A 15,224-nucleotide genomic window follows, 5' to 3' on the forward strand; every position below is an offset into this window, starting at 1 on the left:
TTGGTTGAATTGATTATCATATTTTATTCACCCAAGTAGACTTCTCTGTTAGACTATGAGCTCCAAGGAGATAGAGATGTGTCTGTTTTTGCTCACTAATGCATCATATCCCATCTACCTTCCATAGTGCTTACACATAGTGCCTGCTTCATAGATATTTGTTAAATGAATGAATGATATGATTTCACTCCTATGGAGTTGTTAGGCACTAAAAATTTGTGATTCAATGTTCTTTTCTATTTGAAAATTTGTAATCATAAAGCACTTTATATTTGGAAGTGATTGTACAAGACTACAATCTTTCAATAGCATTTAATTATGAAAGATGTCTTACTCAAGACCTTTATGTCTACTTTGAATTCTGCCTTGAACTCCTTTCAGTATATTGAGCCAGAAAGATAAACATAGACTAGCCAGAGGGAAATGCTTCTTAAGAGTAGAAGAGTGACTGGAAATTCAGGAAGTGTTAGTTTGCTGATTGGCTGCCTTTCTTTAGTCATTTTTTAAAAAGAGCCCCAATTCCTTGTCTTTATTATCACAACTTCTTTATCTACTACCATGTTCCACCTTGTTCACATACAGATTTTTCTTTTCTATGTCTCTCCAACAGTTGTCTCATTTCCCCTACTTCACTCAGCATATTAATTACCTCTTGGACATATTTGATTTCTATCCAGACGTGGAGAGCAGGGACAACCATTTCAGTATAGTACGTACAAGCTCTGATGAGTTAGTAGCTTTGAAATCTGACCCACTCCTCATTCTTTCCAATGGAGCTGGAGCGCTTCTAGAGGGGGGACCAGACCTCTGCCATCTTTGGACCACCCAAATCCAAGCTGTCAGCTTCATAGGTATCTTCAGGAGTCTTTCAGCTCATCACTAGGTGATTCCCTATTCGGATTCTCCCTGATATTGTTCCAGTGCCACTTACCTTGAGTTGTAGTAACTTTTGGGGTGAGGGAGTGGAATAAGAGGTGTTTATGAATATTCTTGGGGGCTTAAAGAATGTGCATGCATTTATTCAACAGTTATTTGTTTGATACCCATTGTGTGAGAGGCATATTACATAACTGGAGCCATCATCAGGTAGGTGACTTTAGCTGTGGTGTTAGAATGGGTGGGAGCTGGAGCAGATTACCCTTCCATTTCCCATCTCTCGTGGTTAAGGCTATGGCTCCCCATTACGGGCAGAGCCATGTGGGTCTCTCTGTATGTACTCTTTCCAATGAGCCAGTTTAAGGGTTTCTGACAACCACCTTTTTGATGTTTGTTTTGTGACAGATGATACAAGAGAGCCGGTTTCTCATAGAAATGGCTGACACAGTCCAGGAAAAGATTGTGCAGTGTCAGAAAGCAGGTAACCTCCCCCCCACCCCACCTCCCCACCACCATTTTGTTCAGAAATCATAATAATAATTCTTGGCAGAGTTTTTAAAAAGTTTTGGTTCTTATGCTTAAAATTCAAATAATTTATACCACAATTTATACTTTGAGTTATAGTTAGGTCTTTGCTTAGTGCTGAAGAAATCTAGGTGATAGCAAGTGGGTTGTATGTGTACATATGAGGGGGTGGTATCTGAAGATTTCTAGAGAGGTGAGGGTTTCTGAAGCTGCTCTTGTGGTTTGGGAGCCTATCAAAACCTTTTACTATTGAAATGGAAGCTATGATTCCACATTGCCTCTTCATTTTTACAATTTGAACCATAATTCTTTAGTCTTCTAGGCTTTAGCCTCATTGACTAGTCCTCATTTTAGAATGACCTTTCTTTAAGGATGGGATGGATCACATCTGTGAGGACACACCTCTGTTGATTTATGTCACCTTTATCCGCACCCCTATACTTTTATCTCTCTTGGATCCATGTCTCCTTGGTCCACACACACAACAACGATTATGATGAGGATGATGACAATAATGACAATTGCTTGATCTATATGCATGTGGTATACTAAGCACATACACTATGTTACCTAGTCCTCATAACAACTCTGCACGGTAGTCATCGTTATACCAACCTATAGATGAGGCATCTGAGATTCTGAGAGATTGAGTGAATTACCCAAGATCCCATATTAAAATGTGGTAGAACTGACCTTTGAATCCAGATCACACTTTACAAATTGTGCTCTTCACTGACTGACCAGCAGGCTTAGATGCTTCAGTTGGCCAGAAGCACAAAAGTAGTAATACCAAACATTTATGTAATGCTCCTATGTTCCAGGCACTGCTTTGCGAGCTTTATATGTCTTGACTCATTTAATCTTTACCACAATCCCTTAAAGTAAACACTCTTGTTATCACCATGTCAGCAGTGAGGAAACTGAACTGCAGAGAGTTTCAGGGACTTGCTCATGCCCACAGACCTGGTCAGTGGTATAAGACCAGTGTAAGCCCAGGCTCCACAGGCATGCCCTTGTCATGTGCTATGTTTGTGATGTTGGCACCAGAAAAGTGAATGTGGTTTTAGGCTGCATTAATAAAAGCAAAGTAGCTGGAACAAGGAGGGTGGTGGTAAATCCCTACCTCGTGTGGGCTGCTTCAAGCCCACTTTGAGTAGATGCTCCTGGATGAAGGTCTCTACAAGCCTGACTCTAGGAAGCTATGTAATGCAGTGGCCCCACCTGGATGTCATCCTTAAACAAGAGACATTATTAGTAAGCTGAAACATGTTAGAATGTTTAATCTGGAGAAAAGAAGACTCTAGTGGACTTATCTACTGCCTTTCTTCAAATATATAAAGGGCTGCACTGCAGAAAAAAGATTTGACCTTGTTGGTCTGCACCAAGGAATGAGTAGAAGTTTCAGGGAGAGAGACTTGGGCGTGATATCTGCCTTAGCTTTCAAATGGACTGAGCTTTACAGAAGGAAGTGTGATTCCCATCCCTGAGGTGCTAAGACAAAGGCCAAAGAAACAGATCATGGTGATTTTTTTTATAGTATTCAAGCTTGAGAGAGTGGCTGAGATAAAAATAGCTTTAAGGCCATTCCAAAATCTGAAACATTTGGGTGTTTCCAGGAATGCTATTTTTAAAAACTCTTTTTATTTTTACTCAACACTTACTAATTGCCATTGTTATCTATGTAGGCAACAGGGCCTCCTGTCAAGCCATATGGTTGGTTCATGGAAAAAGTAAGACATGTGCATCCATCACATATGGTTGTCATTCACGCATTACACCATTTCATGTAAAACACAGGCAGAGGACAAACAAGATGGATGTAACCTGTTGGAAGAATGTGCTTACCTTCTCATGTCTTTGTCTATGGCTCCTGGCTGTTTAAAATGTAATTTAGTTTAATGCACTGATTATTGTTAGTTTTCCCCAAAGGATAGCCATTTGAGAGGATGAACAGCATGGGAAGGATAATTCAATTTAGGGATTTAGAAATTATAAGAGAAGAACAGGAATGGGGAATTATATTTTCACTGATAATATTATCATACAAATGCCTATTTTTCTTCAATTTATAATAGAATTCCTGTATGTTCTCTTTTCAAAGGGATGGAATTCCATGAGGAACTTCATAATCTGGGAGCAAAAGAAGGATTGAAAGGAAGAAAACTCAACAAGGCAACAGAGAGCTTTGCTTGGAACATTACAGTATTGAAGGTAAGTGAAATGCCCAGATGTCCCCTTTGCCTTTATTTTTCTTCTTCTCACTTGTCCAGCATATGGAGAAGCATCAATAGTTAAATACAGTGATTTGAATTTTTAAGTAATGTGTGGTCAATTCACCGGGTTTGTGCTCTACGTGATGGGGAGATGCATGCTGGGACTGACACATTTTCTGCCATAATCGGTTAATGAAGTTTGCAGTAGAGGCACAGGAAAGCACACCTAACCCCCTGTCTGGTGTTTGTGTGTATGTGTGTGTGTGTGTGTGTGTTTACTCACATGAGCACTTCTGTACAAGTCAATATGGCTGTTCTTGTGTGTGGAAAGAGTAAGGCCAAATGCTGTGGGAGAAAGATCTGACACAAGTGATTTGGGAGAACCTTAAACTACAAAACACCTGGATCCATTTAGAATATTTTATTTTAAGAACAGTCTCTATAAATACATTTGTTTTTGCAAATGGCTCCAGAAGTCAATTTCTTGAGATTATGATTTGGTCTGCTGAAAATTAATTTTAGGATTAAAGATGCCACTTTTCATACATGAAAGGAGAAATTATTTAGGCGGTTGGAATAATTTGTCTTGACAATGTGATGGGAGGAAAAATAGCTACTAACAAAATTAATAATTGCTGACATTTAAAGAATACCTACTACTATTTGCCAGGTGCTGTTTTATAAGGTTTATACTAATTAACATTTTCATACTCACAACCCGATACTGTTGCTATTTTCATTTTACAGGTGAGAAAACTGAGGCATGGCAAACTTATGTATATTACCCAAGGTCACTGAGTTAGTAAATGGTGAAGCTGGACTCTGAACGCAGGCGGTCTGGCTCCAGAGCCTGTGTCTTTAAGCCACTCTGCAGAGAGATGCTGCACATGTGTATGTGGAAGTGCTAGGTGAACTGTATGACTTATCACAAGTGTTTATTAAAAATTCAATCCACAGATATTTGCTAAGCCCTACTATGCCCTGGGCTCTGTGCGAGGCATTGGGAATCCATGGAGAACAAAAGAGATACAGACCCTGACCTCATGAGTTAAAAGTCTGGGGGCAGGGAGTGCGGTAAGGGAAGATAGGCATTTGCTTAATGGGCAGGGAGGAGCTATTGCATTAATATAAAGATAAGCTTATTATAACACTAGCATACAACATGGCAGCATGAACCCTGATACAAATGCTTTCCGTTCAGCAGGTATTTACCGTATTTGCCGGCGCTAAGACGACTGGGCGTATAAGACGACCCCCTAACATTTCCACTCAAAATACAGAGTTTGTTATATACTCGCCGTATAAGACTACCCCCTCTTCCGCACACCTTCCACACACCAAATAAAAGGTAAAACAATATCAGATTTGATTTGGCCCACTGAAGTGCAAACAAGCGTATTGTATTTCGTGTCACCACATAACCGTTTTGGCGATGTTGAGCCACCATGTCTGCTACATGTTTTTCGAGTTCTGGCCAGTGTGGGGTGCCTCTTCTTAATGCACACTTACCCCTTGGCATACTCTTTAATGCTTTCTCATTTGATTTCCAGTCCCGAACCATCTTTTCTGTTACTCCATATTGTCTTGCAGCAGCACAATTATTATTTTCCTTAGCAAAGTTTATAACTTTCAGTTTAAAATTTGCATCATACTTCTTTCTTTTGGCTGGTGCCATGATAGGGATGATAGGGGTTTGACTGGTCGACATTTTCTATGCTGTACTATACAATGGTGCAGTATTGTGGTTGGCTGTTGGCTGTATACAAAGCCTGATTTGATTGGTCCCGCTCCCTGTTTGCCCGCCCTGTCACTATAGCAGTCTGGTCCACCCTTGCATCAGCATCTCCCTGGGACCTCACTAGTGCGCAAGTGCGAGCTCTTCAACATTCTAACAGGCACCATGATAGCGCAAAATCGCAAATCTTCAATGCATATGTAAAGAAATATACGGTAACCCGAATTTACCACACTCGGAAAATCGCACACAGCCAAGCATACACCCAGCAGCGCTGCTGATGCCTGAACGGTATGTGGAATGAAGTGGGCGGGCATCGGGAGGCCACTATGGCACGGGGCAAGCACTATGGGCAGTCTATCTGAAGTGTACCTGGCGTATAAGACGACCCTCCACTTGGAGGCATATTTTTCAGGGCCAAAAAATCGTCTTATACGCCGGCAAATACGGTATGTGGGCTTGTTAATGTGCTGATAACTGAGAAAGGTGCTAGGATCCAAATAGCAAAAGATTAATACCTGGGCCTCTAGGACTAGTATACAAGGGGAGACAGACATTTAACTGATGGCCATGGATTATTCAGCACTTAATATGTGACAAGCAGTCATGGTTAAGTAGTTTTATATACATTTCCCCTTTCCTCTTTGTAACAACTGTGTGATCTTGCAGCAACTTATACTGACCCTTATATGACTCTCCCATCTCACAGATGAGGACATTGAGGCCTAGAGAGGTTTGAGTTTCTTGCCTTCAGCTAGTAAATGTCAGAGCTGACATTTTAACTCATGCCCATGGTTTTAACCATTACCCTGTCCTCCTGCTCCTGTGAAACTCAATCCATAGGACTGAGTCCAGGCAACCTAGAGCAGGATGAGGCTCTGTGTGCAAAGCTGTGAGGCTTTAGCCAAGTTATGTCATCTCTCTGATTACATGTGTGTTCATGTAGCTAACAATATTTAATTCCAATATAATTTCCAACAAGAAAGGGAGGAGCTGGAAAAAAATGAGAAATGGGCCTTCAGGTAAATGGTGGTTGGTAGCATGGAGTGGTAGAAAGGGGCACTGGCTTTAAAGTAAATTGAGCTGAGACTAAAAAATAAATTCTTTATGTTTTCTGTAATCCAGTATCACATTTATCTGTTGATAACAAATGACAGGAAAGATGGAGAAAAAATGTTTCAGAGACAGAGATGAATGGCTCTCTAATGTAATGAACATGAATTACAATCACAGTGTCTAAATTTTCTAAGCCAGAGATCAGGACTTAGAATCCAGCAAGGATGAAGCTTAAGGCTGAAATCAAGATGTTTCTGGAAGCTCCAGTACAGATTTCTGTAATTCATATGTTAGCACCATCTATGAGCCCAGAGCAGGGACTTGCTTAGCAGATCGTCTACATTTCCCCCGCTTTTGCCATATGGCAGTATCCAACTATGCGGATCCTTTTCCTTTCCCCTTCTTTCTCTCTCACTACTGAGCCCAAAATTGAACTTCAATAACCAGCCTGTTCACTGGGGATGATATGATAAAACGTGTCTCATGACTCAGTCTTCAGTGTCTTTCCCAGATAATCAATCAGAGGACCAGGTAAGCATCTCACCCCACCCTCACACATGAATAGTTCCTTTCATCTGTCTTTTTCCCATGATGTCCATCAGAAATAAGTTTTGTTTGATTAGTACCATAATATTAAACTCTTACAATGGGAATTTTTCCTGCTCTTTAAGTCTTCCAGAAAAAGAATACTACAACATCACTTGCATAGCCAACCTTATTGTAGTCAGTTGCCATTAATTTTGGAAGTCTTGGGAGAGCTATGAACTTATACCGTATCACTGATAAAACACAATGAGTTGTGAAGTGGAATTCATTTAAATTCTTGGACTCCATCCAGAGTGATTTGATTCTATAAGTACAAGAAGAACTTCATTGTAGGGTGGTTACACCTATAAAACTGAAATTGGAAAGAACTAAAAGTAGCATTTCAGCAAACTTTCCCAAAAACATATTTTTCTAACTTGGCCAGTTGAGGAACTAAACTCCATTATCTCTATATTTTTAAAAGTTTGACAAAAAATCAATTTTAGCAGGCTGGAAGTGTCAAGTAGAGATACATAAAAATAATATTGAAGAAAACTTATAATCTAATGCAGTTTGTCCCATAAAAAACTGGGTCTCTTTTATAGATTTATATTCGGTAGATATGACTAATCTTTTTCCCACCTAACTTTTTGGCTTTTGAGCACTGTGCAAGCCTTTCCCCCTTCTGCTTTTATTTTGACAATATTTTCATGTTCTTGGGAAGAGCAGAGGCCAAAGCATCTGACTTTTCCTTTTTGGGTACTTGTGTTTCTAACCCAGGCAGAGTCTCTCATTCAATCCCCACATTTCAGGCCCTCACACCTCTGAGGAATCTTACAACGTAAGGGAAATGACATGGATGACAGTGTAGTGCTATGCTTTCTAATGGAACCTGCAGACATGTTTGAGGCCTCTGCTCATTGTTGAGAGACAGAAGAAGAAGGGAGACAAGACGATGAGTTAAGGGGAAAATAAGTGTGAAGAAAAGCATCACTCTCTGCAAGACTGAGTGACAGCAAGAATGGAGTCACCCCAAACTGAATGGCCATAGATATGTCAAATCATTCTTTGAGATCCTATGTGTATGTGTTGGGGGAAGGGAGGTCAAATCAGGCTCTGCTGGCACCGTAATGATCATGCCTCTGGGAGCTGCTCTAGGGTTGTATAAAGCAGGAACATGTCCGTTGTCCTCCATATCCACTCAGAACTCCAATGGTGTTTCTAGAAGCTTCTGTCTATTGTTGCAGAAGAAGCTGGAAAAAGGCTAGGTTTCCTCCTGAGCCAAGTGATTCAGAAAAGAACAGCTATTTATGAAGTCTAGAAACAGAACTCCAATGAAAACTGCATTAATAATGAACTATTCTTCATATTGATATTACTATTTACGTACGAAACATAAAGCAAAGTGGTCAAGAGTATAGACCCTGGAGCCAGATATTTTCTAGCTGTTTGGACTTGGGAAAATTTGCTTTTGTCTCTATGCTTCTAAATCAGCTGGGATATGCTAGGTTGTGCTGTGGTAACAAAGATCTGAAAATCTCAGTGGCTTAAAACAATGGTTTATTTCTAGCTTGTACTGTATATCTATCACGGGTCAGTAAGTAAGTGAGTAGTAGCACATCTCCCTTCCATTCGCCTTCGGCTGGCCAAAGCAAGCCAAATGGTCAAATGTGACTTCAGTGGAGTGGTGCCGGTGTACACTTCCTCAAGAAAGGGGAGCAGATATTGGTGAATAGAATCTACCAGTGACAGGTCCCTCAACTATACCCTCCTCCTAGGGTTATAGGGAGACTAAATGAATTAATAAGTGAGTGACTAAATGAGTTACAAAGCAATGTCTGGTGTATACAAAGTGCTCTGTATGTGTATGTTATTTTTATTATCATTAAGGAGCATTTAGATGATTTTCACACAATATCTTAAGTAATTTTAAGGGTAACCCTGTAAAGTTACTGCTGTTAACTGCTATTACTCCTGTTTTACAGAGAGCAGAACTGAGGCTTGAGAGGTTAAGTAGCCTTCCCGTTGGCACATAGGTAGCAAGTGATGGAGCAAGGCTCTAACTCAGTGGATCTAACCACTATAGCATCATAATAATGATAGCTTACATTAACTGAGTGCTTTCCATGTATCAGGTATTGTACTAAGTGCTTTATATTTATTATCTTACTTAATCCAAGGGAATGTCTTGTGCAGGTAATGTGAGTATTCCAATCGCCTTGGCAGTGTATTCTTACAGTACAGAAAAGTACATTTAGAATATAGCTTGAGACCACCAATTCCACAGTGTACTTTCCTTTTTTTTTTTCTTTTTTTTTTGTTTTGTTTTTCAAGTGTACTTTTCTAATGGAGATAGAATGGGTTGTCCAAGTGACATAACTAGCCCCATCTGCCTGGCAGTCACAGTTCTTTGTGAAAATGAGTCACTTAACTTCTTTTTTTAAGTCAGTTCATCTCCTATGGGCTTGGATAGCATGAATCAGCTCCCCAGGGCCTGATCACCCCTGAGTGAGTAGATGCAATTGAACCCCTGGACAGATACCATTGAGATGTGAAAGCAAAACAAAACTATTACCAAAAAAAGACCAAAGCAGAGGGCCAGACCCTGGACCCACGCTGAGAACTCGGCCAACTTCCTCCTGTTTCTCTTGGACAGCATCTCTGTTCACTGGCTTTTCGTCTAGACATTGCCAGCTTCCACATCTTCGTGAGACAGAGGAAGTTTAAGAGTCCTGCCTCCAGCAAAAACTCTGCAAAAGCCAAACTCCCTTTCCTGTTCCTTCCTCATTCCACTCCTCCACTGCCTTGGAGCAGCTTCTCAGCCCCCAAGCTGTCCTTACTCACCTAGGCTGTCAGAGCAGAAGGTCTGGGAGCCTCTTCCTTTGAATAAACTTGAGATGATTTAGAAATGAGAGGTGCGATCCCTCTGGGTAAATTCCTTAGGCTTCACTGAGAAGAAAGGCGCCTCCTGAGAGGCAGCTTTGTAGAGCCTTTAAGTCACGAACCTTGAGAAATCAATGTTCAAAGAGTTTAAACAAAGCTTTTAATTCTGACAAGTCTAAGGAAAATACTTTCTAATGAGACATACAAAATAACAAATTTGAAGGCTGTAAATTCCCACCTTATTTTTTTTTTTTAATTATCTGAGAGTTGGACTCGTGAATCTAAAAGCCTGCAACTAATATAACTTTTTAAAAATTATCTTCTGTGGGGCTAGATTGTCTCACCTAAAAATGAGATCAGACTTTATGATTATTAGAGTTCTTACAGATCTTTACATTTTATGATTATATGTTGTTTTCAATCTTTTTCTGTGGCTTAAATATTATATTGCTTAAATACATTATATTGCTTAAATACATTGGTCCTTTTGTCACTTATCAATAGTGTGTAAATCTCTCTTTTTGTCTCTCTCTGTCTCTGTCTCTCTCTCTCTCTATATATATATATGTATCTCTCTCTATATATATGTATATATATATACATATATATATAGCTTTGCTCCTCCTACTTTTGATTTTTTTTTTAACCCATGGTGCTAAGAGACCGTAATTATACTCAATTCGTATTCTTACTTCACAGCCTCACCCTGTGATTTCCCCACACTGTTCTCTTCTCCCTTCCTGACTGCTCTTTCCAAATGGGATGGTCTATACTTGTCTTGTTGGGAATTCTTTTCCTCATTTTTTTTTTATTGTGGTAAAATACACACAACATAAAATTTACCATCTTAACCATTTTTAAGTGTACAGTTCAGTGGTATTAAATACATTCATAATATTGTAAAACCATCACCTCCTTCCATCTCCATAGCTTTTCATTTTTTAAAACTGAAACTCCACTCTCCTTAAACAATAACTCCCCATTCACTCCTCCCCAGGCCCTGGCAACTACCTGTTTCTATGATTTTTGTTTCAATTTCTGAGTTTTGACTGCTTTCTGTGTCTATGATTTTTGACTACTACTCTAAGTACCTCATATAAGTGGAATCATACAGTATTTGTCGTATTGTGACTGGCTTATTTCGCTTAGCATAATGATCTCAAGGTTCATCCATGTTTTAACATGTCAGAATTTCTTTCCTTTTTAAGGTGGAATAATATTCCATTGTATATAAATATCATATTTTGCTTATTTATTCACCTGTTGATGGAGAGTTAGACACTTTCATGTTTTAAATTTTATGAATAATGTTGCTATGAATATGGGCATCCAAATATCTTCTTTGAGCCCCTGATTTCAGTTATTTTGGGTATACAGCCAGTGGAATTGTTGGATCTTATGGTAATTCTATTTTTAATTTTTTTGAGGAACTATTATACTATTTTTCACATTGGCTGTACCATTTTACATTCTCACCAAGCATAAGAAATTCAATTGCTCTACATCCTCGCTAACACTTATTTTTAATAGTAGCCATCCTAATGGGTGTGAGGCAGTATCTCATTGTAGTTTTGATTTGCATTTTACTAACAATTAATGATGCTGAGCATCTTTTTATGTTCTTATTGGTCACTGTATATCTTCTTTGGTGAAATGTCTATTCATATTCTTTGCCCATTATTGAATTGGGCTTTTTTGTTGTTGTTGAGTTTTAGAAATTCTCCCTATATTCCAGATATTAACCCCTTATCAGATATGTTATTTGCAAATATTTTATTTCATTCTGTGTGTTGCCTTTATACTCTAATGACATTGTCTTTAATGTCATATCTAAGAAACCATTGCCAAATCCAATGTCATGAAGGTTTTGCTATATGTTTTCTTCTAAGAGTTTTATAGTTCTGGGCCTAACTTCTAGGTCTTTGACTCATTTTGAGTTAATTTTTATGTATGTTGTTAGGTAAGGGTCCAAATTCGTTCTTGAGCATGTGGATATCTAGTTTTCCTAATACCATGTGTTGAAAAGACTGTTTTTTTCTCACTGAATGGTCTTGGCACTCTTTTCAAATATCATTTGACCACATATGCAAGAGTTCATTTCAGGGCTTTCTATTATATTCCTTTGGTCTGTATGTCCGAGTTTATGCCAGCACTTTACTGTTTTGATTACTGTAGCTTTGCAGTAAGTTTTAAAATCAGGAAGTGAGTCCTCCAGCTTTGTTCTTCTTTGTTAACATTGTTTTGGCTAGTCAGAGTCTCTTGAGGTTCCATATGAATTTTAGGATCGATTTTTTTTCCATTTCTTCAAAAACATTATTGGGATTTTGATTGGGATTGCATCGAATCTTTGGATCGCTTTGGTAGTATTGACATTTTAACAATATTGCCTTTTTGTTGGGAACGTTTGCAAACAACACGATCTTTTATCTTTTGTTTCTTTCTGGAATGCTTCCTGCAGTGAAAATAAACACCATCATAGAGGTTTTGATAACTAAATTCAGTTATAACTCACAGAAGTTTCTCTGCTCTGCAAATCTAGATTACAGTCTGTTAAACTCCAAAGATTAAGTGCTCTGTAGTAAAAAGCAAATTGCACAGAATGGACCATATAACTACTACCTCAAGACATACCTGACTTGACTGCCTGTTCACCTATCTGGCCAGCTAGCAGTATATTCATCTGCTCAAAAACTTACCTACCAACCTAAAGAATTTCTTATATTGTTAGGTTAAATGTACTTAATAGCTAGTGAAAAGAATGTTGTATATCAACCTAGTCTATATCTTTTCTAGGCTACATTAATTTTTAAAATTTTTCATTTGATTTTTAATTTTTATTTTTTGCCTATTATATGTTTTAAAAATAATATTTCAATTTTAGCAAGCAGTTATGGTATTTGTTATGTTGAAAATGTTTGGTGACTGCAACTGGGAAGGGCAAAATAGCAATGATACCAAAGTTGAGGTCTGTATGTATAGGGGTAGCCAGTTTAGCCCCATTCCACCTAGCAAGCCTTAGACTCACCTGTAATCTTAACCAGCTGCCTTACAACGCATGTCACTTATCACCAGGAAGGAGGTGGCAGGTGAGAGAGAATGAATGAATCAGTTCTAGCAAAAACCACTCCAATCTCATGTGTCAGTACCATTACCTTCATACACAAAAGAAAATGTTACTAGGTCTTAGGAAGTGAAGAATATACAGTTAGAAGGCATACCATCTATTCTGGGGGTTTTATAAGCTAGGTTTGATATATTTATACTTGGACTAGGTGTCTGAAAAGGTACTCTTAGATGTATTTTTTTAGAACCTTGGTATTGTTTGGCTTCTTAGTGCAGAAAAAAGAACTTCGTCTCCCATCTCGAGAAGTTGATTTTATTGATTTCCACTCTAACATTTATAAATAAGAAGGTACAAAGCACAAAAGAGGCTTCTAATCCATAATTAGGCAAACAGTAATTTTGTTTTGTTTTGTTTTGTTTTGTTTGTGGCGAAGCCACGTTCAGCCATTCAGCCAACACATATCTGTAAGTTCCTACAGGGTGCTAGGCTGTGTGCCTGGGAGTGTCCTGGTGAACAAAAACATGGACTCCTGGTCTCATGGAGCTGGCAGTCTATGGAGGCAGTCATTTTATAATCACACACTGCGTGTTACATTTGTCTCTTTGATGAGTGCTGTGAAGGAGAGGTTGCATGGCATTACCGAGAATGTGTACTGGGACTTGACCTAATGGGAGAGGTCAGGAAAGTCTTCCACGAGGAAGTACATGTTGAGCAGCGAGTAAATATCTTTAGCCTTTCATGGATTCCAAAACCCAGCCTTGTCTCTTGATACTTAAGTCTGGTTGCCAAAACAATCTGAAAATAATGGTGAAAAGAAAACAAATCAAAATAAAGATGTGCTGGACCTCCTCAGCTTGGTCTGGGGAGCTCTAAAATGTCTGCCTGGCTCATTTAATTACCACTCATTAGCATCATAACTAACTTGTTATTATATCAAATCTGGTCATGAGTCATATTGTTAAGTACAAATGAATTTAATCACCCACCTTCTAAAAAAATAATCTGCAGCAACGTTCTGTGTCCATGTGTATCCGTAAAATTCATTTGACAGCTTGTATTATAGTTGCAGAGGAGGATGGTGTAAGGCTGATTTTTGAGAGCTTTCTGTGATTTAAAGCTGAAAAGATGCAGAGAGAATTATATAATATAGAATATTAGCTGTATTAGCTTTAGAAAAAAGGATAAATTCTGTTTTAAAAAGTATAATTAATGCATCTAGCATAATAAAAAAGTCACAAATCTAAAGCATTATTTCACACAGCGCTTGTCCAACAATATTGTACAGTTCATATGGAATGTTAATGCTTCTTAGCAAGAAGCAGGTTGGTTACATGGTGTCCAGATTTCTGCCTTGGGTGGCTGCATCCCAGCTGTGCTGCCCAGGAATTTACTAGAGATAAAAGCCAGGCTGTTTGACATGATTACGGAAGCACAGACCACTTTACTTTATCTCCAGTACAACTAAATTTAGTGTCTCTAGGAGCTACTTTTTTCCCTTCCCCCATAGGAAAGCGGCATTTTATAATGATTCTGAATAATTCACAAGTGGCAGAATCCTAATGAATAGATGCATCATAGAGCAGAGGTCTTGTCTCCAACTTGTGAGGTCACGAAGGGTCTTAACTTTTTTAGCAGGAAAACTTTCCATAGAGAAAATGTGTTTCTTACGCATAGAATCTTAGTTTAAGGTGAGTTTTAGCTAAGGTGACTTGGATGTCTTAACTATGTTAACTGTTTTCTACAATAATATAAGTGGAAAGAAAATATTGATTAAAAAAAGTTGTTATGTTTTAATTTCTCATAGCCCATAGACTTTTTAGACACAAGTTCCTCTTCTTTCCTTGTTACTCTAGGGGGAGAAGAAGATGGGATAAAGCTATCTAATTTCCTTACGCTTAACCCAAATCAGAGCAATGTGAGCTCACTTCTCTGAATGTATATGTAAGTGTGGTGTGTACATTGTCAAGTAAAAACAAATCCAGATTTAGGTAAAGAGAGGTTTTATTATTGCAATATGGGGACTGGTACTGCTGCTATAAATTGGGAGAATACTCCTTCAATAAAATTTGTAAACTTCTCAAAGGTCAGGCAAAAGGGAGTTTTCTTTTACTGAGAGGGGCCAATAAGCTAGAAAGAACTGGCGTCGGGGTGGTGTGAACCTCAGCGGCCATTAAGAAGGGGCCGTATTCTAGGGGAGAGGTCAAGTTCAGGGACGTGAAGGAAGGAGAGAAGCTTAACTAAAGTTTGGTCAAGTCAAAGAAATAGGTATTTTGTCCAGTTCAGCTATGAATACATCATTCCTGAAAGGGAACTTGGAGGGCCTGTGTCTGGCCTTTGCATAAGTAAA

General features: G+C 38.7%; 1 protein-coding gene across 3 annotated transcripts in view; it reads left to right on the top strand.

Annotated features, from left to right (window-relative positions):
* Window positions 1–15,224, top strand: part of PLCL1 (phospholipase C like 1 (inactive)) — a 407,944-nt gene that overhangs the window by 366,320 nt on the left and 26,400 nt on the right. For all 3 annotated transcript variants that reach the window (XM_019635632.1, XM_019635634.1, XM_019635633.1), the window contains exons 4-5: window positions 1,282–1,357; window positions 3,503–3,612. In XM_019635632.1, coding sequence (XP_019491177.1) covers window positions 1,282–1,357; window positions 3,503–3,612 — 186 coding nt within the window. The remainder of the gene's footprint in view (window positions 1–1,281; window positions 1,358–3,502; window positions 3,613–15,224) is intronic.

The sequence above is a fragment of the Hipposideros armiger genome, unplaced genomic scaffold (genome assembly GCF_001890085.2).
Source record: "Hipposideros armiger isolate ML-2016 unplaced genomic scaffold, ASM189008v1 scaffold_23, whole genome shotgun sequence".
Taxonomy (NCBI): Eukaryota; Metazoa; Chordata; class Mammalia; order Chiroptera; family Hipposideridae; genus Hipposideros; species Hipposideros armiger.